Source organism: Aythya fuligula, chromosome 11 (assembly GCF_009819795.1).
Source record: "Aythya fuligula isolate bAytFul2 chromosome 11, bAytFul2.pri, whole genome shotgun sequence".
NCBI lineage: Eukaryota > Metazoa > Chordata > Aves > Anseriformes > Anatidae > Aythya > Aythya fuligula.
Window position 1 is genome coordinate 7,342,845 of NC_045569.1, and position 23,966 is coordinate 7,366,810.

Consider the following 23,966-nt stretch of genomic DNA (forward strand, 5'->3'; position numbering starts at 1 on the left):
TTCTCATGTTTCCCAGAGGCTCCCATGTCATCATTAACATTCTTTTAGAAAAATGGGTCTGCACAGGAATTCTTTAAGAGCCTATCAGCACCACTCCCAAATTAGCCAGACAGGATACTGTTTGTTTAATTTCGCAAGACCTGTGCTTCACCCAAAGGCAAAAGAGCTACCTCACTGAATTCCCAGCCACAATACGCTTTTAAAGGAATTTTTTGTGGCAGAGGAATTAGTTCTCCTCAATTAGGAACAAAAAATACTGATGCATACAGTCAAGTTGTTGAACAATGTGTAACCAGATGTCTCTTAAATATTCACTATACTTAAGAAAGGCTAAGTGGCTATCTAGTGAAAGCATGATAAGCGCGAAGAAAATCTGTGCTTACGAGTTAGCTGCAAATCTGCAAACTTTTTAAATACTTTATTGTCTGGCATTTTAAAATAGTCAACGGCAGTGCACTGCTGTTTTTTTTAGATGCTTTTACATAGATGGTTTTCCAAACCAAAAGATATGGATTAATACACATTCTTGTCTAGAAAAGAGAGGAATTCACTCTCTAGAAAGATTTTGCTTCCTATTTTTTACTGTTATTGCTGTTATTTTACTATTACTATTAAAAGGTTATTAAAAGGTTATTAAAAGGGAATGCGGTAAGAAATCATTTTTAGGTAGGCATAGGGAAAGCTGCTGCTTTGGCATTACGCCCTCTTGAGCAGTGACACGCTGAGCCCCAAGCCTGGTGTGAGCTGCTCCGAACTTGGTGTGGCTCACAGCTGGATCCAGATTCTGGCCTTCTCAGGAGCAGAGAGAACCAGCCTCTGGTCTGAACTCGGGCCTTAACTGTCTTGTTGCGGGTGAGCTGAAGCTTTATGGCATGACTTGTGGAGGCTGTAGGGAGCTGGCCTCCAAGCCTGCTTCGCAGCTCACAGCCCTTATTTGCCCTGGCAAGTACAGCAGGCCAGCAGCCATTGGACATCCTCTCCTGCCGCGAAGTTACGTCGGCTCAGCAGATCGGTGACAGAACAAGGGAGGAATTTTCTGGTGCAAGTACAGAGCTCAGACAAAGAGGCTGCTTAATTTTCCCTTTGTGCAACCCCATCCCGTGGGGCTCGTGCACGGCTGTGTATTTTCTGCACTATGGGAAGGAGCGTGCGTAGTGGTGACAGAGCGTGTTGTGTCTTGCTCGCTGTGCTAATGAGACAGAGACTTGCCACAAGAAAAAATAGGTTTCTACTTAATTATAGGTTTCATTAATTGTTCTCTGGGTTGCTCGAGCCTCTCTTTGCTGCCTTGATCTCTCGCTGGTGTGGCAGGCGCAGGGTGCGAGCCGTAGCAGCCTCACTGGCCGCTTTCCCCGTCCCATCTTTCCGTGGGCCCCGTCGTTGCAGCTCTGCCTTCCCCGGGCGGGCAGCCGGGCCCCCGCCGTGCCCCAGCCCAGGGGCCTCGCCCTCTGCCCCTTCCTGCGCCGCTGAGCGCAAACCAGCCCCGGCCCCACCGCCGGCACCCAGCGGGGCCCGGCCCCCGGCAGCCGGCTCTCCCCCCGGCCCCCGAGCTGCTGCTCTTTCTTTTTCCCTTTTTTTTTTTTTTTTTTTTTTTTTTTTTTCCATTCCCTGCCAGGAGCAGCCTGGAAGCGGCCCGTGCTGCCTATTTAGAAAGGGAAGGGACGGCTCCCCGCCTTCCCTCGCCCCAAATATAGACACATCCAGGGCCAAGGGGCAGGCGGCAGCGAGTGGGAGCGGCCAGCCTCCCACCCGGCCGGGGGAAAGGGGTAGGGACGGGCGGGGGAGGGAGGGAGGGAAGGAAGGAGGGAGGGGAAAAAAAAAAAAGCCCTTTCCAAAAAAGTATTGGATGTCTTGAGGAATGCAGTCGGCCCCCTGGGAAAGTACATATCTGGGAGGCGCTCCCTGCCCGCTGCTCGCACTCCGTCGCCGCCCCGGCCCGCACCGCCCGGCCCCGCCGCCCGTCGGCAGCTCCGCGGGGCCGCGTCTGGCACTGCTCGGCCTCGGGCTCCCGCTCGGCTCCCAGCCGTCCCGGTGCTGCTCCAGCTTTCCTTTCGGGTTCACTTCGCGCGGGGACGCGCCCTAGCCCACCGCCACCATGGATGCCATCAAGAAGAAGATGCAGATGCTTAAACTGGACAAGGAGAATGCCTTGGACAGAGCCGAGCAAGCCGAAGCGGACAAGAAGGCAGCGGAGGAGAGGAGCAAGCAGGTCTGCACCGAGGGTCCTGGCGCGGCTGGCACCGGGGCACAAGTTTTTCCAGACCGTTTCTCTCTGATTCCTTTTTTATAAGTACCTTGCTGACCCCTCTCCCGCCCCCCATCTCCTTCCCTGCAGAACTGGTTGAACTAATGAAGCCCTCTTAAAGAGGGATTTTCCCCGTGGCTGGAGGTTTCTGGGGGCCCAGCAGGAAGGAGGTGGTGTTCCCGCACCCTGGGACAGCTGCGTGGCCTCTGTGCTTTTGTCACAGTGGCTTGGCTGAGAGCCGCTGCCTCGAGCAGTGGGTTAGCGAGGGACAGACGTGCTGCAACGTGGTGAAGGAGACGTTAAAGCTGGGTTTGTGTGTCCCCCCCCACCCCATACCACCTAGCAGACTTGTTTCGGCTGCTCCCTCCATCTCCAGGTGTGTCCGTCATTTTCCTGGGCCACTCCAAACCCCCTCCTTCACACATGGGGCTTTATTAGTTTGGGGGAGGGGGGCATGGTGGTTGTAAGTTTCTTGGAGATCCTGAAGGAGGCCAGAGGAGAGGAGAGGGATTTTTAAATGACCTTCCCCCTTTTCAGAGCCCAGGGAAAAATGTCTTTGTGCATTGTATTTCCTCTTGTGCACCTAGTTAGAGGATGACATTGTGCAATTGGAAAAGCAATTGCATGTGACGGAGGATACGAGGGACCAAGTGCTGGAAGAGCTACACAAGTCTGAGGATAGCCTCCTCTCCGCAGAGGAGAATGCTGCCAAGGTATTGTGCCCTTGCCGTAAGCAAAGAGAATCTAACTGTCTCTCCTTCTCTCTCTCTCTGTCCGTCTGTCTTTTTCTGTCTCTTCTGCACTCGCACTTCTCCCTTTGCACGATCACGTTGCCTGCTGCACCTTTTCCTGCCCGCCCTCCCCTCTCCACCACTTTCCACCCGAATCACAGCTGGAGGACGAGCTGGTGGCTCTGCAAAAGAAGTTGAAGGGCACTGAGGATGAGCTCGACAAATACTCCGAGTCCCTTAAAGATGCACAGGAAAAGTTGGAACTGGCTGACAAAAAGGCCACAGATGTAAGTTACCCCTATCCCTTTCACCACCACCCCAATACAGAGACCACACACCCCCGCTGCACAGGCTGGCCAGGACTCCCAGGCAGCGCTCCGAAGCCTTGCTGAAGGCAGGGTCCAGGCACCTCCTGGACAGGGAGGTGGGAGTCACAGCACTGCCTCCTTGCATGAGGTTTGCACACTCTCAGAGGCATTTGGTTGGGTTTCTGCTCACTCAGCACGTGCTTTTCATGTGTATTTGCTGTTCCATGTGCTGTGGATTGTCAATTCAGATGTTGGGGAAAATGGCTCGGGATCGAACGACGTTACCTTGGTAGTAAGAGGAACAGAATCTGAGAGCTAATAGCCGCTAGATCTGGGAGAGGGACAGCCAAGAAGAGCACATCATATAGATCCCACAGATGCAGAAGAGCAAGGGCTGCTAGTTCTGCCTGCAAGAGAGCTGTTCCTAGGCGCACATGCATTAGAGCTGGTGCTGGATACTGGTTGGCTCACTCACTGATCCCTGAGATAAAAGGTCTTCTCCTAGCTTTTCTTATTGGAAATCCATGAGATGGTTTTACTTGTCAAGGAAAAGTTCAGTCCTGCTTGAGCGAAAACTCCCTGGAAGATGATACTTGCAAGGTTTGCAGTTCGGAGGACAGGGATCCTGGGAGCAAGCTGGGGGATATATATAGCTCAGCACTTTATATGGTAATAGTGCAAGAGCGCGTGCCCCTCCCAGGCCCTCATCCCACCCACCTGTCTTCCCCTGACATGCATTTAACGTATTACATGCACGGAACTGTGCAAGTTTACTCTTTCTGCAGCTAAGGTCCAGATCACTATGGCTGCTGCTGTACAATCCAGTTTCTCTCAGAGAACATCTTGGGTCTGAATTACAGGATTAGGCGAAAGCACAGTACTCCCAAAGCGATGACCATCCTTTTCCTATAACACAGCTTTTAAAATTAACCTCAAAGCCATAATAAGAAGACGAGTTGCCGCAGATGAAGCAAGCAAAGTGGTGGAAGGATACTTTTAGAAAGGGAAATGTTACTCAAACCAACTTTGCATGAAAGGCAACATGCTTTTATGCTATTTTACTTTTAAAAAGAGACCACAAAGAAAGGTTTAATTTCAGTACAGCAATTAAGTTGCGTAGCTTTGACAGAGAACTCGACAAACATAAGTGTGCATAGGAATGGGGGAGAGGGATTTTGCGTGTAATGGGGATCAGATGTCTTTCTTCTTCTGTGTATGGCTGCATAGATGAGAGGCAGCTTCCTAGCAGGACGTTTATTTAACTTGTTCAAAGGAACCGCATATAGATCCAGGGGAGATATTCCTTATAAGGAAAAGTATGCAGACTATTTGGAAATAGCTCGCCTAGGATGAAGGCGAGAGAAATGCTACTAGATTCCCTGTTGGAAAGGAACATCTCCCCAGCCAATCCCAGCGCTATTTGCCTTCGCTGGAAAACAGCGTTTGGAAGCTAGTTGAGGGCAATTGTGTTTGCAGTCACCCCTCGGGCGGAGGGTAGGTAGAGCGTCTGGCTCGTTTTCATCGAGATGAACGCCGTGTTTAATGCTATGCGTGGAATACGCCTGGCAGTTGAAGGATGTCTTGCTTCTTCGGCTGCCACGGCAGCTGGCCCAGTATTTGCTCCACAAGCTTGGAAAGAGAGCGAAAAGACGGGGCAGGGGAGGGAGCGCCGGCTGCCTGCAGCGCAAACAGCGGGGGCCGAGGCCGCCTCCCCGGCCTGCCTCCTGCGGAGCCGCCGCATCCCGCGCAGCACCGGGCGGGCGGCGAGGCCCCGGCGCCGAGGCCGGGCAGGGGGAAGGCAGCGGGGCGAGCCCCGCACCGCCAGGGGGCGCCGCCGCCCCGCGCAGCCCCGGGGCGCCCACCTGGACGCGGAGCCTTCGCCGCGCCGGCCTCAGCCCCGGCCCCGGCCCCGGCCTCGGCGCGGGGCCCCGCCGCCCCCAGCCCCGCCCCGGTGCTCGCTGCACTGCGCTGCGCACCGGGAGACTTCCGGGGCTGGGGCGGAGGCTGCGGGGAGGGAGGCGGCGCGGTGAGGCGAGGCGAGGCCGGGCGCGGGCATGGCGGCGATGAGCTCGCTGGAGGCCGTGCGGAGGAAGATCCGGAGCCTGCAGGAGCAGGCGGACGCCGCCGAGGAGCGGGCGGGGCGGCTGCAGCGGGAGGTGGACCAGGAGCGGGCCCTGCGGGAGGAGGTAGGGGTCGGGGGGGTGAGCGTCCTCCCCCCCCCCCAGCCCGGCCTCGCCGCCGACAAAATGGGCACCTGCGGCTGGGCGGGGGAGGCTGCAGCGCCCGAGGGGAGCGAGATGTCGAGGGAGAACGGATTTGGGGAGAGACGTGAGATCGGGTGGTCCACGCTAGGTGCCGAGCAGGCTTGTGGGTTTTTGCAGCTGCTCGTTGGCTGCGCGTCCCGTCCAGCTTCATTCCCCGGGAGGTAAGCGCCCTGGCTGCTAAGGGCTCAAAGACCTGGGAGCAAAGCAGAGATGGCAGCAGCTGAGCACTTAGCCACAGCGTGTGGAAACACGCCGGCGATGTGATTAGCTGGCCCCTGTCACTGTGCATCTGCACCAGAGCATCTGCAGTATGTTTAGCACAGCAAAAGCAGTAGCTGAGAGTGGAAGGGAGTGGTCTGCACGGTTTTAGGCAGGGACAAGGTCAGGTGTAAGCAGCACGGATTTGTGTAGCAGGGAGATGTGGTTGTGGGTGGTAGTTGTGGCAAAAAACTGATAGTGCTGTTGTTTGCCTTGCCACTGACCTTGGGAACTCCTAGCAGCTGTAACTCATTTTTTTCTTTCTATAAAACGTAGAGTGTCATTTTTGGCAGCGTCTGCTGGTTGCTTGAAAGTGATGCAAAATAAGATTATTTTTTTTTACACACATAGCTTATCGCAGTGTAAAAGGGGTAATTATTGTATTTGCATCTAATGTGGGGCTTGCTGCACGTTCTGGGCAGCAAACTTACAAGGTATGTAGCAGTAGTAAGCCTTCTGATCCCTTTGAGCTGGCCTTCCAAAGGAGCTCAGTATGGCTCCTTACGGGTGGGTGGCTGCTTCATTCTTGCAAGTCATTTCACATACCTAGTGCTTGTTTTTTTTTTTTTTGTTTGTTTGTTTTGTTTTTTTTTTGAGAGATCATGTCACAGTCGGTAACTTGTCTTCTAAGGGTTTCTGTTTTAAAAACAATTGCATTTGTGTTCTAAGCTTTTATTTCCTATGAGTAAAGGCCACCCATTTTCCCACCTTCAACAACACACACAGTTCTAAACGAAGATATTAAGGTTAGTTACAGGGTCACTAAAAATGGGAAGTTTTGGTGATACCTTTGGTGGCAGAAGGAAGAGCACTGGAGGAGCGATTACAGCCTGTTGGTTAAGTCATGCCATTAGAGCTTGGCCACAGGGCAAGGCTTAGAGTTACCATCCAAAAGGGTAATGTTTGTCTGTTTCCTGGAGATAATGTGGAATTCTGCAGAGCGTGTTTGCCTGGTACTTACATATTTGTTTGGAGGGGATCAGCGCTTTGGTGAATAAACCCAGAAAACTGAACTCCCAGGCGCACAAAGACCTGTGCCTCTTCCCTAATGCCAGCCAGGCACGGATTTTTTTTAATTTTTGCTGCATGATTGAGGAGGGAAGCTTTGAGAACGTTGCAGCAGGCAAGCTGAGGTGTGAACTTGACCCTTCCCTTAGTGTATTGCCTTATACGTATAGCATGTGACCAGCTCAAGGTTGTTTTTTTTTTTTCTCTTCCTGTGCAAGGTACAGATACGCAAACAATGAAAAAGCTACAGCAGTGGCCAAAGCATTTTGCAGTTTACAACTTTTGATTGTTAAACCAGATTGTTAAAGGTTTGGAGTCTGTGACAAGGAGGCATTGCTTTTAGAGAGTCCCTTTGGTTGTGTGTGTGCATCTCGTGGGGCTGTTAGTAACTGCATTTTCATAATGCAGTTTTCCTTTTTCAATTATATGATTAGCTGGAAAACAGTCTTTCCTACGGCAGTAATAATTAACACTCAGTTGTAACCTATCCATGGCATCTCTCATTGTGAAAATATGCAGCGTCAAAAATGCAGAAGGCTGTGTTTGCCTGTTCATCGTGGGAGTGCCCCTAATGTCACTGGGGTTTTTCCTTCCTCACCATATAAGGCAGAAGTCCTACTCCGCCGAGTGACTTGGGCCATATAAGGCTGCAACGTTGGTGAAACCTCATTGAGTTGCTGGTGGTGGAGCAGGAAGTAAAAACTTGAACTTTAGTCGCCCTCTGTTTTCTAAGCATATTGTACGCTCTTATCGGGATGAGGAGTCTTGACATGATAATAATTAACTTGTAGCATTACAGATTTCCCAAGGGTGATGTTTCTGAAAGAACATGTATTTCCACCACTCCCAAAGCTGCTTTGTTTCTCAAAAAGTTCAATTTTTTGCTATTCAAAGTTGGCAAATTGCAGGTTTGGAGTCCCACTGTTGATTACATAGCTAGGTGAAGATTTTTGAGAGGGGCTAATGTGGAATCGTAAGGATCTAGTTTCTTCTACTCCTGGTACAGTGTACTCACTGCCAACACTCAATGTTCAAATACAGATTTACTTCTCAGATGTTAGTGTTACTTCCAGTGTTTCAAGTAGCAGTGTTACTGTTATGTCAGATGCTGTTCACTTGGCTGTTGTATAAGTTCTTGTGTTACTCACAACAAAATTCAGGCTGTGGCCAGCTGTATCGAACTACCTCAGAGTAGTAAAAGCAACAAACAGCAGTTCTTAAATTTTTAGTTGAAGAAAAAGCACTGGTACTTTTGGTGTGATAGCTTTCCCTTTTTTTTGTTTCCCCCCGCTGGAAATTAAAATTTGTTTGCCCTCACGTATGGCAAGAATATTTGCAGTACTAGTTAAGAGTAACTGCTGTTCTTGGAAGTGTTCTTCTTGGAATAATGGTGATTTTGTATGTTTTGTTTATTTTGAAAGAAATTGAGTTTAATAACGAGGTTATTATGGGAAGGCTGTTACAGAAATTATTCTGCAAGTGTGGGTTTGAATATATTAGAAGTAAAAACTTGTCATGATAGGAGGCAGATGTGTTGTACATAACATTAAGCAAATAGGTAATGGAAGAGAGGCAAATCTAGGGGAAATCTGAGGATGACAGTTTGGAGGGGAAAAATAGTATTTTAAGCAATTGTTGCCTGTACCTGGGTCCTTACAAAATGTAACCTTTGCTGGTGCCTTCTTTGTCAGCTCTTAAATAGGTTGCCTATAAGCAAAACTTGTGAGTATTCAAGCACTCTAAATGTTCTCATCCCATCTCTGTAGGAGCTATCTCATTGCAGATATTGATCCAGGTGTATTTTTGCGTGTTTACTTTGAGCTCTTTTTATGGAATTCAAGGAAACATTGGGGCAATACTTACTGCAAAATATGGCAAAAGGGCATAGGTAAAGGATTTGGGCTAATGTGGAAGGGTCACGATAGTTTGTGCTGATCTCCTAAAAGGGAAGAAAGGCAATTGGTTCATGTCTGCAAAGAACCAAAGGTAATGTATTCAGGAAACAATGCATAATTCTTCTAGTCCTGTTCTTTCTAGTACACATTGTACGGTCCTTAATGTGCCTTGTGTAAAGGAAGCAATAACTTCATAATTCAATGAGGGCATATACATCTCTACGTGGGCTTTTTAGTGGATGAAGTCAGAAATTACAAAGTGCTCTTAAATGGCACTAGCAGGTACGTGGTGTAACCTTTTGAAAAAGGTGATGTGTGTCTTATCATGAACTAATTTCTGTTCTTTCTGTGTTTAGGCTGAGAGCGAAGTAGCTTCTCTGAACAGACGCATCCAGCTGGTTGAGGAAGAGTTGGATCGGGCTCAGGAGCGCTTGGCTACTGCCCTGCAGAAGCTTGAGGAGGCTGAGAAGGCTGCAGATGAGAGTGAAAGGTGGGTGGATCCACTCCTACTAGCTGGATTACCCTTATGACGAAGGTGGTAGTTGACAGGGTGTGGGCTAGGGAAATAAATTAAACCACTCCTATGTCTCCGCACACATGTAATCCACTCTGTCTTTGGACTTCAGTCACATGGACTTCGGTCACAGTTTGTCTGTAAGGATGTCTGAAATGTATGGGCTTGAATTCTTGTTCGTGTCTCAGATGTAAAGATAACATTATTCTAGTGCTGCTGTGTGATTCTTAATTTCATTGTGGGTAGAAAATCCCACAGGGAAATAGCAAAGTGCTGGAAGAGGCTTTGATTCTCCTGTTGTTAGGATTTATACATGTAGGTGAGAAAAGCAGAGAGAGATCCCACTAATTCTGTCATATTTAGGCTGGGATTTCCAGATGTTCCTAATAAGAGTTAGGTAGTGCCCATCTTTCACTAATGCAAACTATATTTTATAGCTGTGATAATTCCTTTTGGGAAGGAATCCCAAGTATTCTGGATATTTGTTTCTACCTTGCTAACAGCACAGCCTGTTGAAAAGAAAATACATACTGTGCATTGTGAAATAGTTAAGAAAATTTGTGTCAAACACGTATGGAAGGGGTAACACAATATTTCCTGTTATGGAGGTGTTAAAATTTGCTTGTGCAGAGCATGGTGAACTTCAGTGCTTTAGGACTCCGATGTAGAAAAGCTCATGGGAGTCTGCATCTGTTTTTCCATAAACATGATGTCTGTCGATCCTGCAGGGTTTGGAGCGTGCTAACTCACAGTGAGTGTAGAAATGTGGATATCTTCAGTCATATTAGGTCTTTAGAAGCAAGATCCCTTATTTACCTTTCTCGAGAACATTTTATCCTGGAATTTTAAATAAAAAAGGGTAGTGAAGTGATTGAGTTTCTTTGTAGAGCTAAAGTGTAGAAAGAGCTAAAGAAACTTTTTCTTCCTAAATCATGCTGCTTTTGCTCTAAACTTCGAAGTATGGATATACAGGACTAGACCTCTGGTGTGATAAGTCAAATATCTGATATGCTTCATTCATCTTAATGCATCTGTCTGAAAGTCACACTCCAATAGTAGTAGAACTGGAGATGAACTGGCAAACCTTGAACCTTACATTTCCTGTTTTTCATGTCTTTCAGAGGAATGAAAGTTATTGAAAATAGAGCCCAGAAGGATGAAGAGAAGATGGAAATCCAAGAGATCCAGCTTAAAGAAGCTAAGCACATTGCTGAAGAGGCCGACCGCAAGTATGAAGAGGTTAGTTTTTGGGCACAGATCATCTGTTTCTAAGACATTTAAGCTGTTATTGTAATTCCTTTTTATTTTTGTTCTTGTTTTTTTTTTTTTTTTTTCCTGATTAAAGTGCAAAAGATTGCAAACACCACTGTTTGCAGCTGCAGAAACAAAAACAGGCACCTGGATGCCTTCAGGGACAAGGTAGCAGGAGATCTGTACTCAGATCTTTGTGCTAAAACAGTTGAGAGTATTCCCTGGTTTCTTAAGGACCCTCTCGCAGGGAGAAAAAATATTTTAAAGCTGCCTTTCAATGAATTGAAAAAAGAGATCTTGAAAAAGGTCAGGTAAGAAAGACCCAAGTTAATGCTGAAGATACCGCATGATGAAACCCACATGTTAACCAGAAAATGGGAAGAGGTCCAACTGCGTGCTTTGTGGATTCTACGGACAGATGTTGTTGGCTGCAGCAATGGGTTATCCATGAATGTCACTTGCTTTTGCCTGTAGGTAGCTCGTAAGCTTGTGATCATTGAGAGTGACCTGGAGCGAGCTGAGGAACGTGCTGAACTATCAGAAAGGTAAGTGTTCGACTGTCCCTGAGATGCCTGTGAGGTGCCACAAGACAGTAACTGTAACAGCATGAAACACTGGCAGTACACCCTGCGTTCAGCTCAAAGCTATGTTTTGCTCATTTACTCTAATGGTTGAAATAAATGGTCAGCACCAAAGTAAATGTGTTTGTATGTGTGTGCGCGTGTGTTTTGTCACTGCATGCTGTACCTGCACACTGATTTTGTGAATGGCTTTTGTGCATTTCATGTGTTCACTAACAGCCAAGTCCGACAGCTGGAAGAACAGTTAAGAATAATGGATCAAACCTTGAAAGCATTAATGGCTGCAGAGGATAAGGTACTGATACTAATAAACAGTTTTTAGGTTTAACTGCAACCCAAGTCTTTCAGCTTCCATAGCCAGTTAGCTCACTCAGTAACAAATAGATCCTCACTGTGCTCTTTACTCCCTTTGCATCTTGCTTTGGTGTTTTTCTTTGGTCTCTTTTTTGTTTATTTGTTCATTTTTGCCTTTAAAACTGATCTCTTATGCAGCCAAAAAGAAGCTGAACTATCTCACGTGTAAATGCTTTGTAAATATTTCTGTGTAAGCCAAAGGCTGTAGATAATTTGTGTCTGGTTGTCATCTTAATGCACACTTAAAATGGAATTTGGCATTGTAAAATGTTGCTTTCAGTCTGTGATAGATTCAGCTGCTTTTGAGGCCGTTCTTTTGCTCTGTAATTGTTTTCATTTTTCTCTATCTTTTCCCCCTTTTTTTTTTCTCCTGTTTCCTTTGCTTGACTGAATCTTCCATCCACCCCTTTCCTGCCTTCCTTCCGAAATAACAGCAAATGTGCTGAGCTTGAAGAGGAGTTGAAAACTGTGACCAACAACCTGAAGTCGCTGGAGGCTCAGGCTGAGAAGGTAGGCTAGAGACTTGTGTGAGAATGTGCTCATTATGCTATCCCCTAGATTGGCCTTTGCCATCTTTTTTTATGATCGCTTTGCAGTATTTCAGCAGGACAATTTACAGGCTGCCCAGGGAGGTTGTGGAGTCTCCTTCTCTGTAGATACTTAAGGCCCATCTGGATGCCTACCTGGGCAGCCAGCTCTAGGGAACCTGGTTTTGGCAGAGGGGTTGGACCCGATGATCTCTTGAGGTCTCTTCCAACCCCTACAATTCTGTGATTTGTTAGTGAAGCATTTGGACTTAATACTCAGTTCATATCTGGCTATTATCAGAACTTTGTATTCCTTTAGGTTCCACATAGATTAGTATTATTTGAACATATCTACTGCTAAATAGTCTAACATAGTTTAGTATTCTTTATATAATATGACTCAAAATGGCATTTGTGTGCTAATCTTTAATTTGTCCAAATGCCATTCATCTTTAATACTAATTTCTACTCAGAGTTTTTGCTGTACCCTGCTAGAATACAACTCAGGGAAATTTTTCTCTTGAAGTAAGTTGTATATGACCACAGTCTGGTAAGAGGAATTCAGTTATACCCGCATTAATTTCTTTTACACAGTTGATCTATTAGAAGAGTGGTATTTTTTATACACATAGAATGCTTGATCTAATATCAGTGATCTTCTTTCTAATTACAGTACTCACAGAAAGAAGACAAATATGAGGAGGAGATTAAAGTCCTGACTGACAAACTGAAGGAGGTAAAACTAGAGCTGTTCTTTATAACAGATCTTTGACTAAAATTTTGATTCTTTTAATATAAAAACTACTTTGATTCTTTAAGGATGAACATGTCATTTTGGGGTATAGTGTTGGATGTCATTCCTAAAAAGGAGCATTGCCTTGTTATTTTAATCATTTTTAGTCTTATTCCTCTCATTGTCCTTTTTTCCCTCATATGAATTGCTGTTCTTCTATTTGTAAGTAATATGTATTCCCTACAATCGTTTGTACTGGTCTTGACTTCAGGCTGAGACCCGTGCTGAATTTGCTGAGAGGTCAGTAACCAAGCTGGAGAAGAGCATTGATGACCTAGAAGGTATGGTCTTTGTTTTCCTTATTTACTAAAGAAATACAGATCTTTTATTCTCCTGGTTTTATCTAGTACACAATTCTACTTGCCTAACTTGTCCTGCTTATATAAATATGGTTTGTTTAAAAAGTTCTTTAAAAAAAAAAAAAAATCTAATTGAAATATATTGATGACTTAAATGTTTCAGGTGAACAGTGTTTTGCTCTTGCCTGTTTCTTTTCTCTGATGTTCTCAAGACTCCTTTCATTTTCTGCTTTACACTTGTCTACTTGGAGTTTTATAAATGTATAGGGTAAATGATTAGATAAGTAGCATTAGCTTATTATAAAGGTGGTGAAGAGTTAGGTTTCTAGTAGTTAAGAATGTAACAGGCTGACGTAATTTATTATTGTGATCAGGGCAGGCATTTTGTGACATAGAACAGTTGCTGGTTTTCAGTAAATCTTTTGGATTGTATATATACTTGGGAGGACAGCTTATTTAAATTCATGGAGTTTGTTTTAAGGTTTTGTTAAATCTTTCAGATCTGCAGTAGAATGTGCTTTCTCCCTCCAGAGAAAATAATTCAGCAGTGCTTGGTAATAAAAAGTTGTATGGAGTTCACTACTTAGATGTGTTACATAGTCTAGGATTTAATAAGCTCGATTGCTTGGCATGTCAGACTTAGGTGTAAAGGGTACAAAATATAGCTGGGGAACTGCTGCAAGTTTATGGTCGCTGACTCAGGAAGCAGAAAAGAAAAGCTAAGTTCTTAGAACAAAAATTCTCTGTTAAAAAGTGCTTGACAGATCACCCAAACCAAAACATGTTTTTTTGTTGTTGTTTTGTGAGTGTGTGTGTTTTTCTAAAAATAAAAGGAAAAATTAACATATTTCTTGAGACCCATTTTCAGATCTCCTGTCCCTGGTACTGACTTCTGTAACTCCTGTGTGCCCTCCTAATGTGCATTAGAACAAAAATTTAGGGCAGGGAAACAGATTTAGCTTCCCATATACACTTTGTTTCCTTCATCTTGTTTATATCACAGGTTGTCCCACTGGCAGTGCAGTTAATGAACTTGTCATATGAAACTACTTACAGTTGTTTTTTTTTTTTTTTTTACTCTTCCCTAATCTTTTATTTTCTTTTTTCGTTGTCCTGTCTGCTGCAACAATTCTTCCTGTGCATTCTTACCCTTTTCTGCTGCTTCTGGATGGTATCACATGCCATTGCCTTCATCTTCCATCCCACGATCACACTCCATTTCCTCGTGCACCTCTTCTTTCCCTGGGGGGAATGTTAGATGAGCTATATGCTCAGAAACTGAAGTACAAAGCCATCAGTGAGGAGCTCGACCACGCTCTCAACGATATGACTTCCATGTAAATGTCTTCCCAGCTTGTGCCTGCACCTGCTTCCCTGCCCTCATTGATTGCGCGGTTCCGGCTTTGTGAAATCATACTCCCTCTGTAGCGGGAGACGCATTTCTTTAGCGAGACTAGGTGTACAAAATACCATGAACAATTTCTTTACCGTGGCAAAGTGTGGGTGAGTGTTGTGCCTAGCCTGGTAAATACTCATGGTGATTTTGTAAGCTAATCAATGAGCTAATGAGCTTGCGTTTACTCTTTCAGTATGTATCTGCAATCCTTATGTCTTGCAGTTGCCCTTTGTAGCTCTGCACTTATCCTTTCAGTTCACCTCTGTTCATGTATTTCCTATCAGGCCCATCATTTTGAATTTGCCAAAAGATGATAATCTCAGTATACATGTTGCATTGGGTGTGTTTTGCTCTGGTAAAGCTCTTAGAAGAGTTTCAAAGGAATTTAGACTTAGCTCTGTTAATAATAGTGGAATGTGTGTGTCTTAAATATCCTAGACTGCTCAGAAATTTTCTGCTGTAAGCATTAAGTTACAAGTGTGAAAAATAGGAACACTTTATGATTTAGACCCATGAAAGTGACAGTTGAAGTGTAGGTTATTTCTGCATATTTTGTGGAGGGTAGTAGTAATTTAATTTATAAATAGCAAAAGTGTGGTAAAAACAACTTTAGTTATAAGGAGAGAAAGAAAAATCATTTTAGGTGGGAGAAAAACAAAACGATCGGTTGTAAGGTGCGACTAGTCCATGCAGTGATTCATACACACTGACTCTTCCTGCATTGATGTAAAACTCTGAACAGAGGTCAGCTGTGCTAAATCCACCTTCCCATGCTCATAACATTTCATTTGCATGAACCCCTGTAGAACTGACATGGGAAGAGTTGTGGCTTTCTCAAGTGCTTGTAAGGTGTGATGTCCAGTCCTAGAACTTTTGGAAGCTAGCACTTCCAGCAAGACATTAGCTCTGAGCAGGGCTTAACATGTATTTTGTGTGCACCCATAATTTAAATATTTTTTCCTTGGTGGTTTTTTTTTTTTTAATCCCCACATTTCTACGTTGCTTTCCTCCTTTTCTTCCACAACTTATTAGGGGTCTAATATTGATTGCTTTGTATGCTTTGATTGTGATGTACCAGCACATCAGTTTAGTCAGTGGCTTATCAAACAAATAGATTCTTTTTTTTTTCCTCCTCTGTATACAGAGATTACAGTATTTCGTCCATTTGGGATATTTCCAGATAGAAAACAGGCTTTAAAATGTAGTACTGGTACATGAGGAAATTGCTGTAGCATTCCAATCCCAGCATGGTGTGGCATTTCACTAGTAGTCATCCTGGCATGCTGGATTCTGTTGTGTGCTGCTTTTTTGGACTTTTTTTTTCCTGCGCTTTTTTATTTCCTATCTTATCTCACTTTTTCTTTTCATGCAGATAATTTTCTTTGCTTCACTTCTCCAAAGACATCTTCATCAGGTTGGATAAAACATCTTGCCAAGATTTTGGATGTTTCATGGTTCACTGTCCTGTCTTCTAGCATACTTGACTCTATCCTTCTAGCACCTGTCTCGGAATATGCTTTTTGTGCTCTATTGTACAGAAACTCTACATCTCTCAATGTAAAATAAACATCCCAGCTGTATCCCTTTTGCTATCCCCTTGCCTTTTATTTATTTAAAGAGCCACTTCAGTTATTAATAAAAAATAATATACTTTTTTGGCCATTAGGGATTTAATTTTTGCTGATGCTTCCATTTTTCTTCTACAAACAATTTTACCTGCCTGTTGACAATACAAAGCCAGCGGCAGGAGTCTATGGGATAAGGATAACATTCTTGATATTCTGGGGTTAATACTGACCAGTTATGGTCTCACTCTTTTCCAAACTATGATGCAGATAAAACAACAAATTTAATGTGAAATGTTTCAGTTGTTATTGTTGGGCCAAAATCTACAAAAACATTACTGCCTTAAGGTCACTTGGTCGTGGGAGCATAGCTGAAAGCAGTTAAGCCTTTGACACTAGATTTTTCACTTTAAAGCCCAAAATTTTCTCCTAGCTTGATGCTGAAGATTTCCTGTTTTTATGTCAATATGTTATTCAGCTTAATTCTGAGAGATTTAAAGGGGCAGTATCAAAAATTCAAAATACTTTGCAAAAAGTTTTCCCCTCTTTTGCACCTTGATTGGTCAGTGAAGATACTGTGTGCTTACTTTTTCATTAGACTGTTCTTGAGTGGCAGGATGTGATTGAAAATTCAGCAGAGATTTCAGTAGATTTCCACTCTTGTACTTAGCTCAGATTTGTGAGTTTAAATTTTAGACTCATGAGAAATGTCTTAAAATTGGAACAGAAAACTTCTCATTATTAATGTAATAATGTGATGATTCTGCTACAATGCTACACTGATTTCAGGTTTGAAAGCTTAAACGTTGACTTTCAGTTGATTTGGTAGTGCCTAGTTGAGTATGAAGCATTAAATAGTGACACCTTTTTTTTTTTTTTTTTGTAGCTATTTGCCACTAGGAAATTTAACTTACTTATTTTAATTTCATTTTCTTCACAATTAAGTTATTTTTCAGTTCATGTTCAGGTGAATCAGTTTAAACTGAATTGATTTCTGATTACACCTATTACTACATATATTGCTAAAGTTCCTAAGTTGCAGTGGCTAAGTAATCTCCAAACGTAGCACAGCTGAGTTCTAGCTTATCTTGTAAATGTGGCTTTCTTGGGATACCTATCAGCAATCACAGGTTGTACAGTTATTTGAGTTCAATACCTTAGTACTTATCAGTTAAGATACAGTAAGTGAATACACTTGGTGTATTGCAACTGAAAAGTAAAATGTTTAGTGTGAAGGTTAATTACAATTGGATGAGTATTTGTAAAATGACTGAAGCGAATGTGGTTAACTTCACACATGCAAATGTCGTGGGGAACATGGTCCTGCCATTTAGCAGGTTAACCAGTGTATGTTGTGCTACAGCAACTCCAACCCCTTAATCTGTTGAATTCTTTTATTGTCTTTTACTTCTTTTATTATATGTTTTTTCTTTGCAATACTGTTGCTTCTGAAGAAATAGCAAAAGAAAAACCCAATGTAGAAACCTAGTAATATTAAAAAAAGGAAAAAAAAAGTGGAAAATTCACAGTTGTTCTGAATGTCAGTATTTAATTAAAAACTTCTGTTCAAACATGCATCATCAGTCACCTGCACTGGGGGGTGATGAGTGTCTGGACAGAGGATTAGAAATGGGTAGCAAAGTGCATATATCCAGGTAGCCGCCCACAGAATGTGTAGCTGGCTGTGCTGCACTGATGTTAACTCCACGGAGCTGTTCAGGTTTCTCAGTGCACTGTACTTCAGCACGCTGTCACCCTTGGATATGACCTGTACATCAGGCTGTACATCCAACAAGGTCTGGCCATGTGTAGGTAGTAGCATACATGAGTGGTTGACAGAAGTTCAAAGATGGCTCTGACATTTCATTTGCCTGGGATACGCGATGTGCAAGGGTAGCTCCGCTGAGGTTGAGCTTCAGGGGTTGTGCACCAGAAGTCAAACACACTGCTTGGCCCAAAGTGGCCATGTACGGAGCCAGGACCTTTGGCTCTATCTGCATGATAAATCACAACCTCGCCAGACTTGTGTACAGGTAGTCAAGAGCTGACTTTACACTCACAACGTTTCCACACTTGACCTGGGGTTTTAGTCTCATTGTGGTTGTTGAGAAACACTGGAAGTTTCTGCCTCAAACCAAGAGATTAATTCTCTGTGATGAAGGTAAGCATAAAGTTTGTGATTCAAATTCTGTTGTTGTATTTGAATAACAACTAAATACATTTTGCCAAACAAAGTAGAATTTTTATTATGATGATGTCTCAATGTTTTTTCCATGTGTGTCTTAGTGTCAAATGTTATCCTCATAGTAGAGACAAAAAAAACAATTGTTTCTGGACCAAGAACAGAATTGTGAAACGTGTCCTGCTTTTACTGAGCTGGCTGTTGGAGTTTAGGCTGTGGGGAGAAGTTGTCAGGAGCTGTCACTCGGTGCAAATGTGTTGTATGGAGTAACTCACTGCTTTTAAAAAAAAAAAAAAGAAAAAGAAAAAAAGCTTTGCTATTGCTGTGGGCTGTTATGTCCAAGTCCCACAGGGGAAGAGGATTTTTGTGAAAGCTGTTAAGAATCTTGTGGAAAGAACCAGTCTTTTCCTGTAGTGGAATAATCTGGGATCAAGAGGTCAGGAGTACTGTTTGAATCTAGACTATTGAGTCCAATATAGACAATTAGAGAAAAAATAATCATCAAAGACCATCAGAGAACTTCTTCTTTCTGCAGAACACACTAAATTCACTGTTGCATCATAGCTGTGGGTGTTCTGTTTGACCATGGAAGTGAACCATCCTGTCAATTTGCTGTATTCAAGCTGTGCAGATTTTCACGCTTCCATTTCATTTTCACCAATTGTTTTGGGGTTGTCTTTTTATAAAGTACCACTGGACAATTTACAGATATTGTAGTGTGTTAATATCAGTGATAACAATATGTTTACCCATCAAAAATACCATTTGGGCTGTCAGATTCCTCAGTAAAGTTATACAGTGAGAGTCAAACCTAGGGGCAGGCAGTTCATGCTCTCAGCATCTCTCCTGCTGTTGGTTAGACTGGTTATGACACAGTTGCTTTCTGGCAGCTGACAGATGACGTTCCACCACATTGTGAAAAATGCACAAAGAAAATTGGCACTCATAAAACAAATCTTTCATGCATTGTTCATGAAGGTTAAAGCAGGACTTCATTCTTCTAGGAATATAGCTGCTGTTCTTCCATTTGTATTCCCATTTGCCTGTCTCACAGCTGTTCTCTGCATTGGAGTTTTAGCAAGTCCTTTGCAGATTGTAGTAGCTGTTCCTTGGAGTAGCTATTAATTACCAGAGTTCTAGGAAACAAAGGTAAAACGTTTCTGTTACTGAACTGTCTGTGGTGTGACCAGTTTCTTTATTAACTTACTTATCTGTTTTCTCTGTCTAATCTGTCTTCATTCTGCCTCTTTTTCCTTCTAACCTGCTTGCTGCCTGTACAGACCAACTCTACCAGCAACTTGAGCAAAACAGTCGCCTAACTAATGAACTAAAGCTGGCATTGAATGAGGATTAAACTTTGTTGTGACTATGTTGTTAACTTATTTAAAAACTGCTTATTCTGAAAGTTCCTCAAGAATGAATCAGTAAATGTAGAAATAAGCAAGAAACATAGACGTTGATTTTTCAGATTGTTGATTCTGCAGTATATTAATGGATTAAATTCTAATCTTATTTTGGAAAAATACACAAATGCTTCTTCTGAGGAGGCTTTCGTGTATCTGTATTCACACCTCCTTCAGAGGAGCAGTGTGCTCTTACTTTGGCTGTGCAATAGCTTTCCACTTCAGTAAACACGTAACAGCACTTAGCTAAGTGTCCAGAAAGTAGCAGCCTTTCTTCTGGAGAGACCTGCTGCTTTGTTGATGTCATGAGTTGGCCCTGGGAGTTTTACTAGAAAGTGGATGAGAGAAAATTGTTCACCAGGATTCATGTTTCAGAACCAACACAAAGTATACTTACAGCTGTTTTGTTATCTGGAGACTTCAATGCATAAATTTTGCATTACTATGAAATGGGCTTGTATTTAATTTCAAAAAAAAAATATATTAAAAAAATATAAAGAAAAAAAAAAATGCTAGGAATGAGAGCTCTACCTGAAAATACCTGGTCAGTTTAAAGGTATGCTTGCATTAGTATGAAGTTACTGTTATTGGATTCTGGTATGACGCAGTTCTAAAACATTGTGCTTATTTATTGTATCATATAAGTGTGTTAAAATGACAGTCCTATAAAAATGTGCATGCAACATAAAACTACTAACTTTTTTTAGGTTTTAGAAGAAACACATTTCTTAAAAGTCACTTGACTGAAGGGGAGATTGGTTTTAATTTCTTGTTTGTTCTTTGCAAGTTCTGAAATAAATTAACCTTACTTACGGGTCTGCAAAGAACTCAATCATTTTCTTTTTGCCCTAATTAAAAAAAATTAAATCCATTCACTGTCTCAGTTTCCTATAGCAAAGAACTTCTAGAACACACAAGAACCTAATCTCTGGCAGTGCATTTTATAAACAAATGTACCTGCAAACAGTTCTAAACTTGCATTGCTTGCCATTTGTTCTATTAATTTGGAATTATATCTGGATGTGTTGTCTGGAGATATCAGTATTTATGAGCATGCACATTTCTTACCTTATAAACCCTTGATTAGAAATGATCATTGCATGCCTTCATATTCTGAGAATCAGTGCCTCTGAAGAACTACTATTCATGTTTTGATTTTCTAATCCCACAACAGAGAAAGTGGCGCATGCCAAAGAAGAAAACCTTAATATGCATCAGATGCTGGATCAAACTTTACTGGAGTTAAACAACATGTGAAAACCTTCTTAGCAGCAACCACATTATTTGTTATATTATTTTTACACCTGCTTGCCGCGAAGCCCCATAAACATGTCGTTATTTTAGTTTCACCACAGTCACAAGAACATCAGCTAAATTATCAGGCAGGGGTCAGGGAAACACCAAAATGGGCAAGCCATATGCAGGTTAAGCTAATACGTTACGGTTTAATTGTGCCATTTCCCAAGAAAATGTTACCTACACTTTGTAGAGAGTTCAGTAATTTGATGTGCTTAATCTTTTGAAGGACCCTGGCTGTCTGAAAGTGTCCCACCTCAAGTGCCACCACAACTTTTAACAAGAATGATGATACATATTCAAAAGAGATTAAGTGGAAATGGTGCTATTTTCAACAAAAGGTTTTACTAAAGTCTTTTGTGTGATACCAGATAAGTCAGGAGTAGTCAAGCATAGTAATTTATTTTTATCAGAATTTTACTAATCTGTGAGGATTTGGACTTTCTGTGCCTTCTAATTCAATAAAATAAAGGTTATGTAAGCAGCAGCAAAAAGCAAAGGGTTGTGAAGGTTTTAAATTATGTACTTCTGACTCATTACAGAAGTGTAGGTCAACATTTCACCTTGAGTATTCGTTCAATTGTATTTTTCATGTTGAAATGAAAGATTCAATAAATTCAGGAGAAAACTAATTTGGAAGAGATTGTTTTAAAATGTATTTTATTTGTGTGGAGCTTGGGGAGGGGGTGGAATTTATAAATCGATATTCGCCTCACTTTATTTTTCACACTTTCTTTTGAGCAGTTTTAAAAGTATACCTGTATGTAAACATTGTATAATGATATGGAATAAAATGCACATTTTAGGACATTTTTTAAATTTTACTCTACTGTGATTTGTTTTTCATCATATTAGTTACCTGTCTGTGTATTGCTGTGTAAAATATGCACACGTGTGCTGGGTGTCATTGAGATGCATCATTACCACATTGGCTTTCGGTTTCTCCTTTGCTATCAGGTTAATGTATAAAAGTATAAAAACACAAACAAATGCAGTGGTTTGGACTTGCATGGACTTGCAGCTGCTTAAAAGGGCCATTTGAGAACTGTACTGCAGGAATCTATCCCTGTCACCTGATTGTACTCCCAGATGGGTGCAGACAGCAACCACCACTCAAGGGAAGACAAGAATTTCAAAAATTAATACTTGTCGATCAAAACTGTTTTCAGTAGAAGCACTGTGTGACTTCATTGGCTTCTGTTGGGAAGTGAGCCCTAACAGCTGCGTTCTTCGAAATGCTACCCTGTACTTGTTCATCTTAACTGTTAATATGTATTAATTTACTTTGACAATGGTGATAAACTTTTCAAAATGATGTGCCAACTTCATGAGAGATCCTTTCACTTAACTTGTTTCTACTGGTTGCTGATTTCAGCATGTCTAGGCATTTTTATTTGATTTACAAGGTATGACAATGAGAAACTTCAGAAATAATTCTCATCCCTTCTTTTCCTGTAGTGTGTTGCTGAAAGCTGATGCTGTCCATCCTTCTAGCAGCAAGGAGCTTGGTAAGAGGCAGGTAGAGGTAGCCCTCCAGATCATCAACGAATCTCCTTAGCAAGCAACTGAAACCAGGTGACTTTATCAGGAGCTTGTGTAGTGGTAAAAGGATGAAGTATTACATGATGGTGTCAGGTTAAAAGGGAGTCAGAAAGGGAGGATCTACTGATCTGAGTCTCTTTGGCCTTAGTTTTTGTTTTGATTGTGCTATGAAAGGGAGAACTTTGCAACTTGGCACACCTCTGCATGATTCATTAGCTGCTACCAAGTCATCCTGAATGGAAAGGAGATCTGCGGCTTCACATTTTCATGTAAGTGATTTTGGAAAGCAAAATACGTGTTCCAAAGCCCTGGCAGTATCTTAAGCTTTTACTGGAGGCTGACAGTGTAAAGCTCCAAATATAAGATATGCAGAGGTAAGTTAAACTAATCTTTCTTGTTCCGTAGTACAAAGATAAGGTGTCAGATAACTGGGCTTTAAGAGTTCCAGCCTTGTGGCACAGCAGGGCTGTTTGCAGTGGGAAGTGCTATGCTAGGTAGAGCTGAGAGCTGATCAGAGGAGTTCATGGCTATTGGCCGTGAGTCTTCCAGAGCAAAGTGTACTGCCTGCTCCACTGGATTGCTTTTATGGTCCTATGGTCCATGTGTGGGACCTAAACCATGTGCCTGAGTAAGGTCAGACTGCTGCTTAAAATTGTTTGCTTTCTAGGAGACCACAAACTGTTCTGTGGTTTAGGAAGCCTGAAATCACCTCTTACTGTGTGCAAGGGTGGGGGTAGGCTGTGGTTTTAATGTCTTAGTGAGATCATGTCCCATTAAAAGGGCAAGAATGTGCAAACAAGGAGACAGAAATGAATCTAAAAAAATGTTTCTAGAATAGACTTCCCCAAAGCGTATTGTTGTAGGTAATGGCATAAACCATTGTAACAAGCGAATAAAAGCTCTCTGTTTCCAAGGAGAGCTGAGGGAATATGAAGGTGAATCACCCTGAGTGGTGTTTTTGGCTGACTACCAACAGGCACATAAATGGATACATAGATGTATTTGCTGGAATATGAAAAATCCGTTTCCACCATACCTCATAAGCCACTAGCCATTGTGGATTGTTTGCCTGCAACGTCTGATCAGACAGAACTTGTGAAACTAGAAAGTGCTGGCTTGTAAAATACATAAGTCAGGTTCTTGATTTAACTCTATGCCAAACAAATAGGAATTTCTCTTGAAGGTAATTTGTTAGAAATGTTAACTCCAAAATTTGTTTAAATGGCAAAACCCTGCCTCATTCAGCACTCCCCAGTGTGCGTGTCTTGATTTGGCGTGTTACTCGCCCTTTTCTTCAATGCGGAAACATATTTGAGAGACTGAAATCTACCATTGTTGTGCAGCCATGCTCTGTAATTGTCTTGGTTGTTTTGTGAGTTTTCTTCCAATTAAATAAGCAGCACTGAGAGCACTGAAACTGGCAGAACCTGCCTTCTTGCAGTTTCATGTCCTGTGGTTGATTTTAAACATGCAGTGAAGTTGGTTGTTTTTTTTTTTGCAGATACTGATGCATTTGAGTTCTCTTGGCTTCCCTCTTGGGATTTCTTTGATATG

General features: G+C 42.6%; 1 protein-coding gene across 18 annotated transcripts; it reads left to right on the forward strand.

Annotated features, from left to right (window-relative positions):
* The first annotated feature begins 1,953 nt into the window (after positions 1 to 1,953).
* TPM1 (tropomyosin 1) lies at positions 1,954 to 22,185 on the forward strand. 18 transcript variants are annotated; one of them, XM_032194508.1, is made up of 10 exons: positions 1,964 to 2,209; positions 2,833 to 2,958; positions 3,138 to 3,263; positions 9,066 to 9,199; positions 10,345 to 10,462; positions 10,949 to 11,019; positions 11,844 to 11,919; positions 12,610 to 12,672; positions 12,941 to 13,010; positions 20,749 to 22,185. In XM_032194508.1, exons 1-10 carry the CDS (start codon positions 2,096 to 2,098, stop codon positions 20,829 to 20,831), a joined length of 981 nt encoding a protein of 326 aa, XP_032050399.1. In that variant the 5' UTR covers positions 1,964 to 2,095; the 3' UTR covers positions 20,832 to 22,185. The 18 variants fall into 18 exon arrangements, with proteins under 18 accessions (XP_032050388.1, XP_032050390.1, XP_032050387.1 ...); XM_032194493.1 differs by lacking the exons at positions 2,833 to 2,958; positions 20,749 to 22,185 and adding exons at positions 14,287 to 14,365; positions 15,797 to 16,007 and having other exon boundaries at positions 1,968 to 2,209; XM_032194497.1 differs by lacking the exons at positions 2,833 to 2,958; positions 11,844 to 11,919; positions 20,749 to 22,185 and adding exons at positions 11,275 to 11,350; positions 14,287 to 15,396 and having other exon boundaries at positions 1,954 to 2,209.
* Positions 22,186 to 23,966: the final 1,781 nt, after the last annotated feature.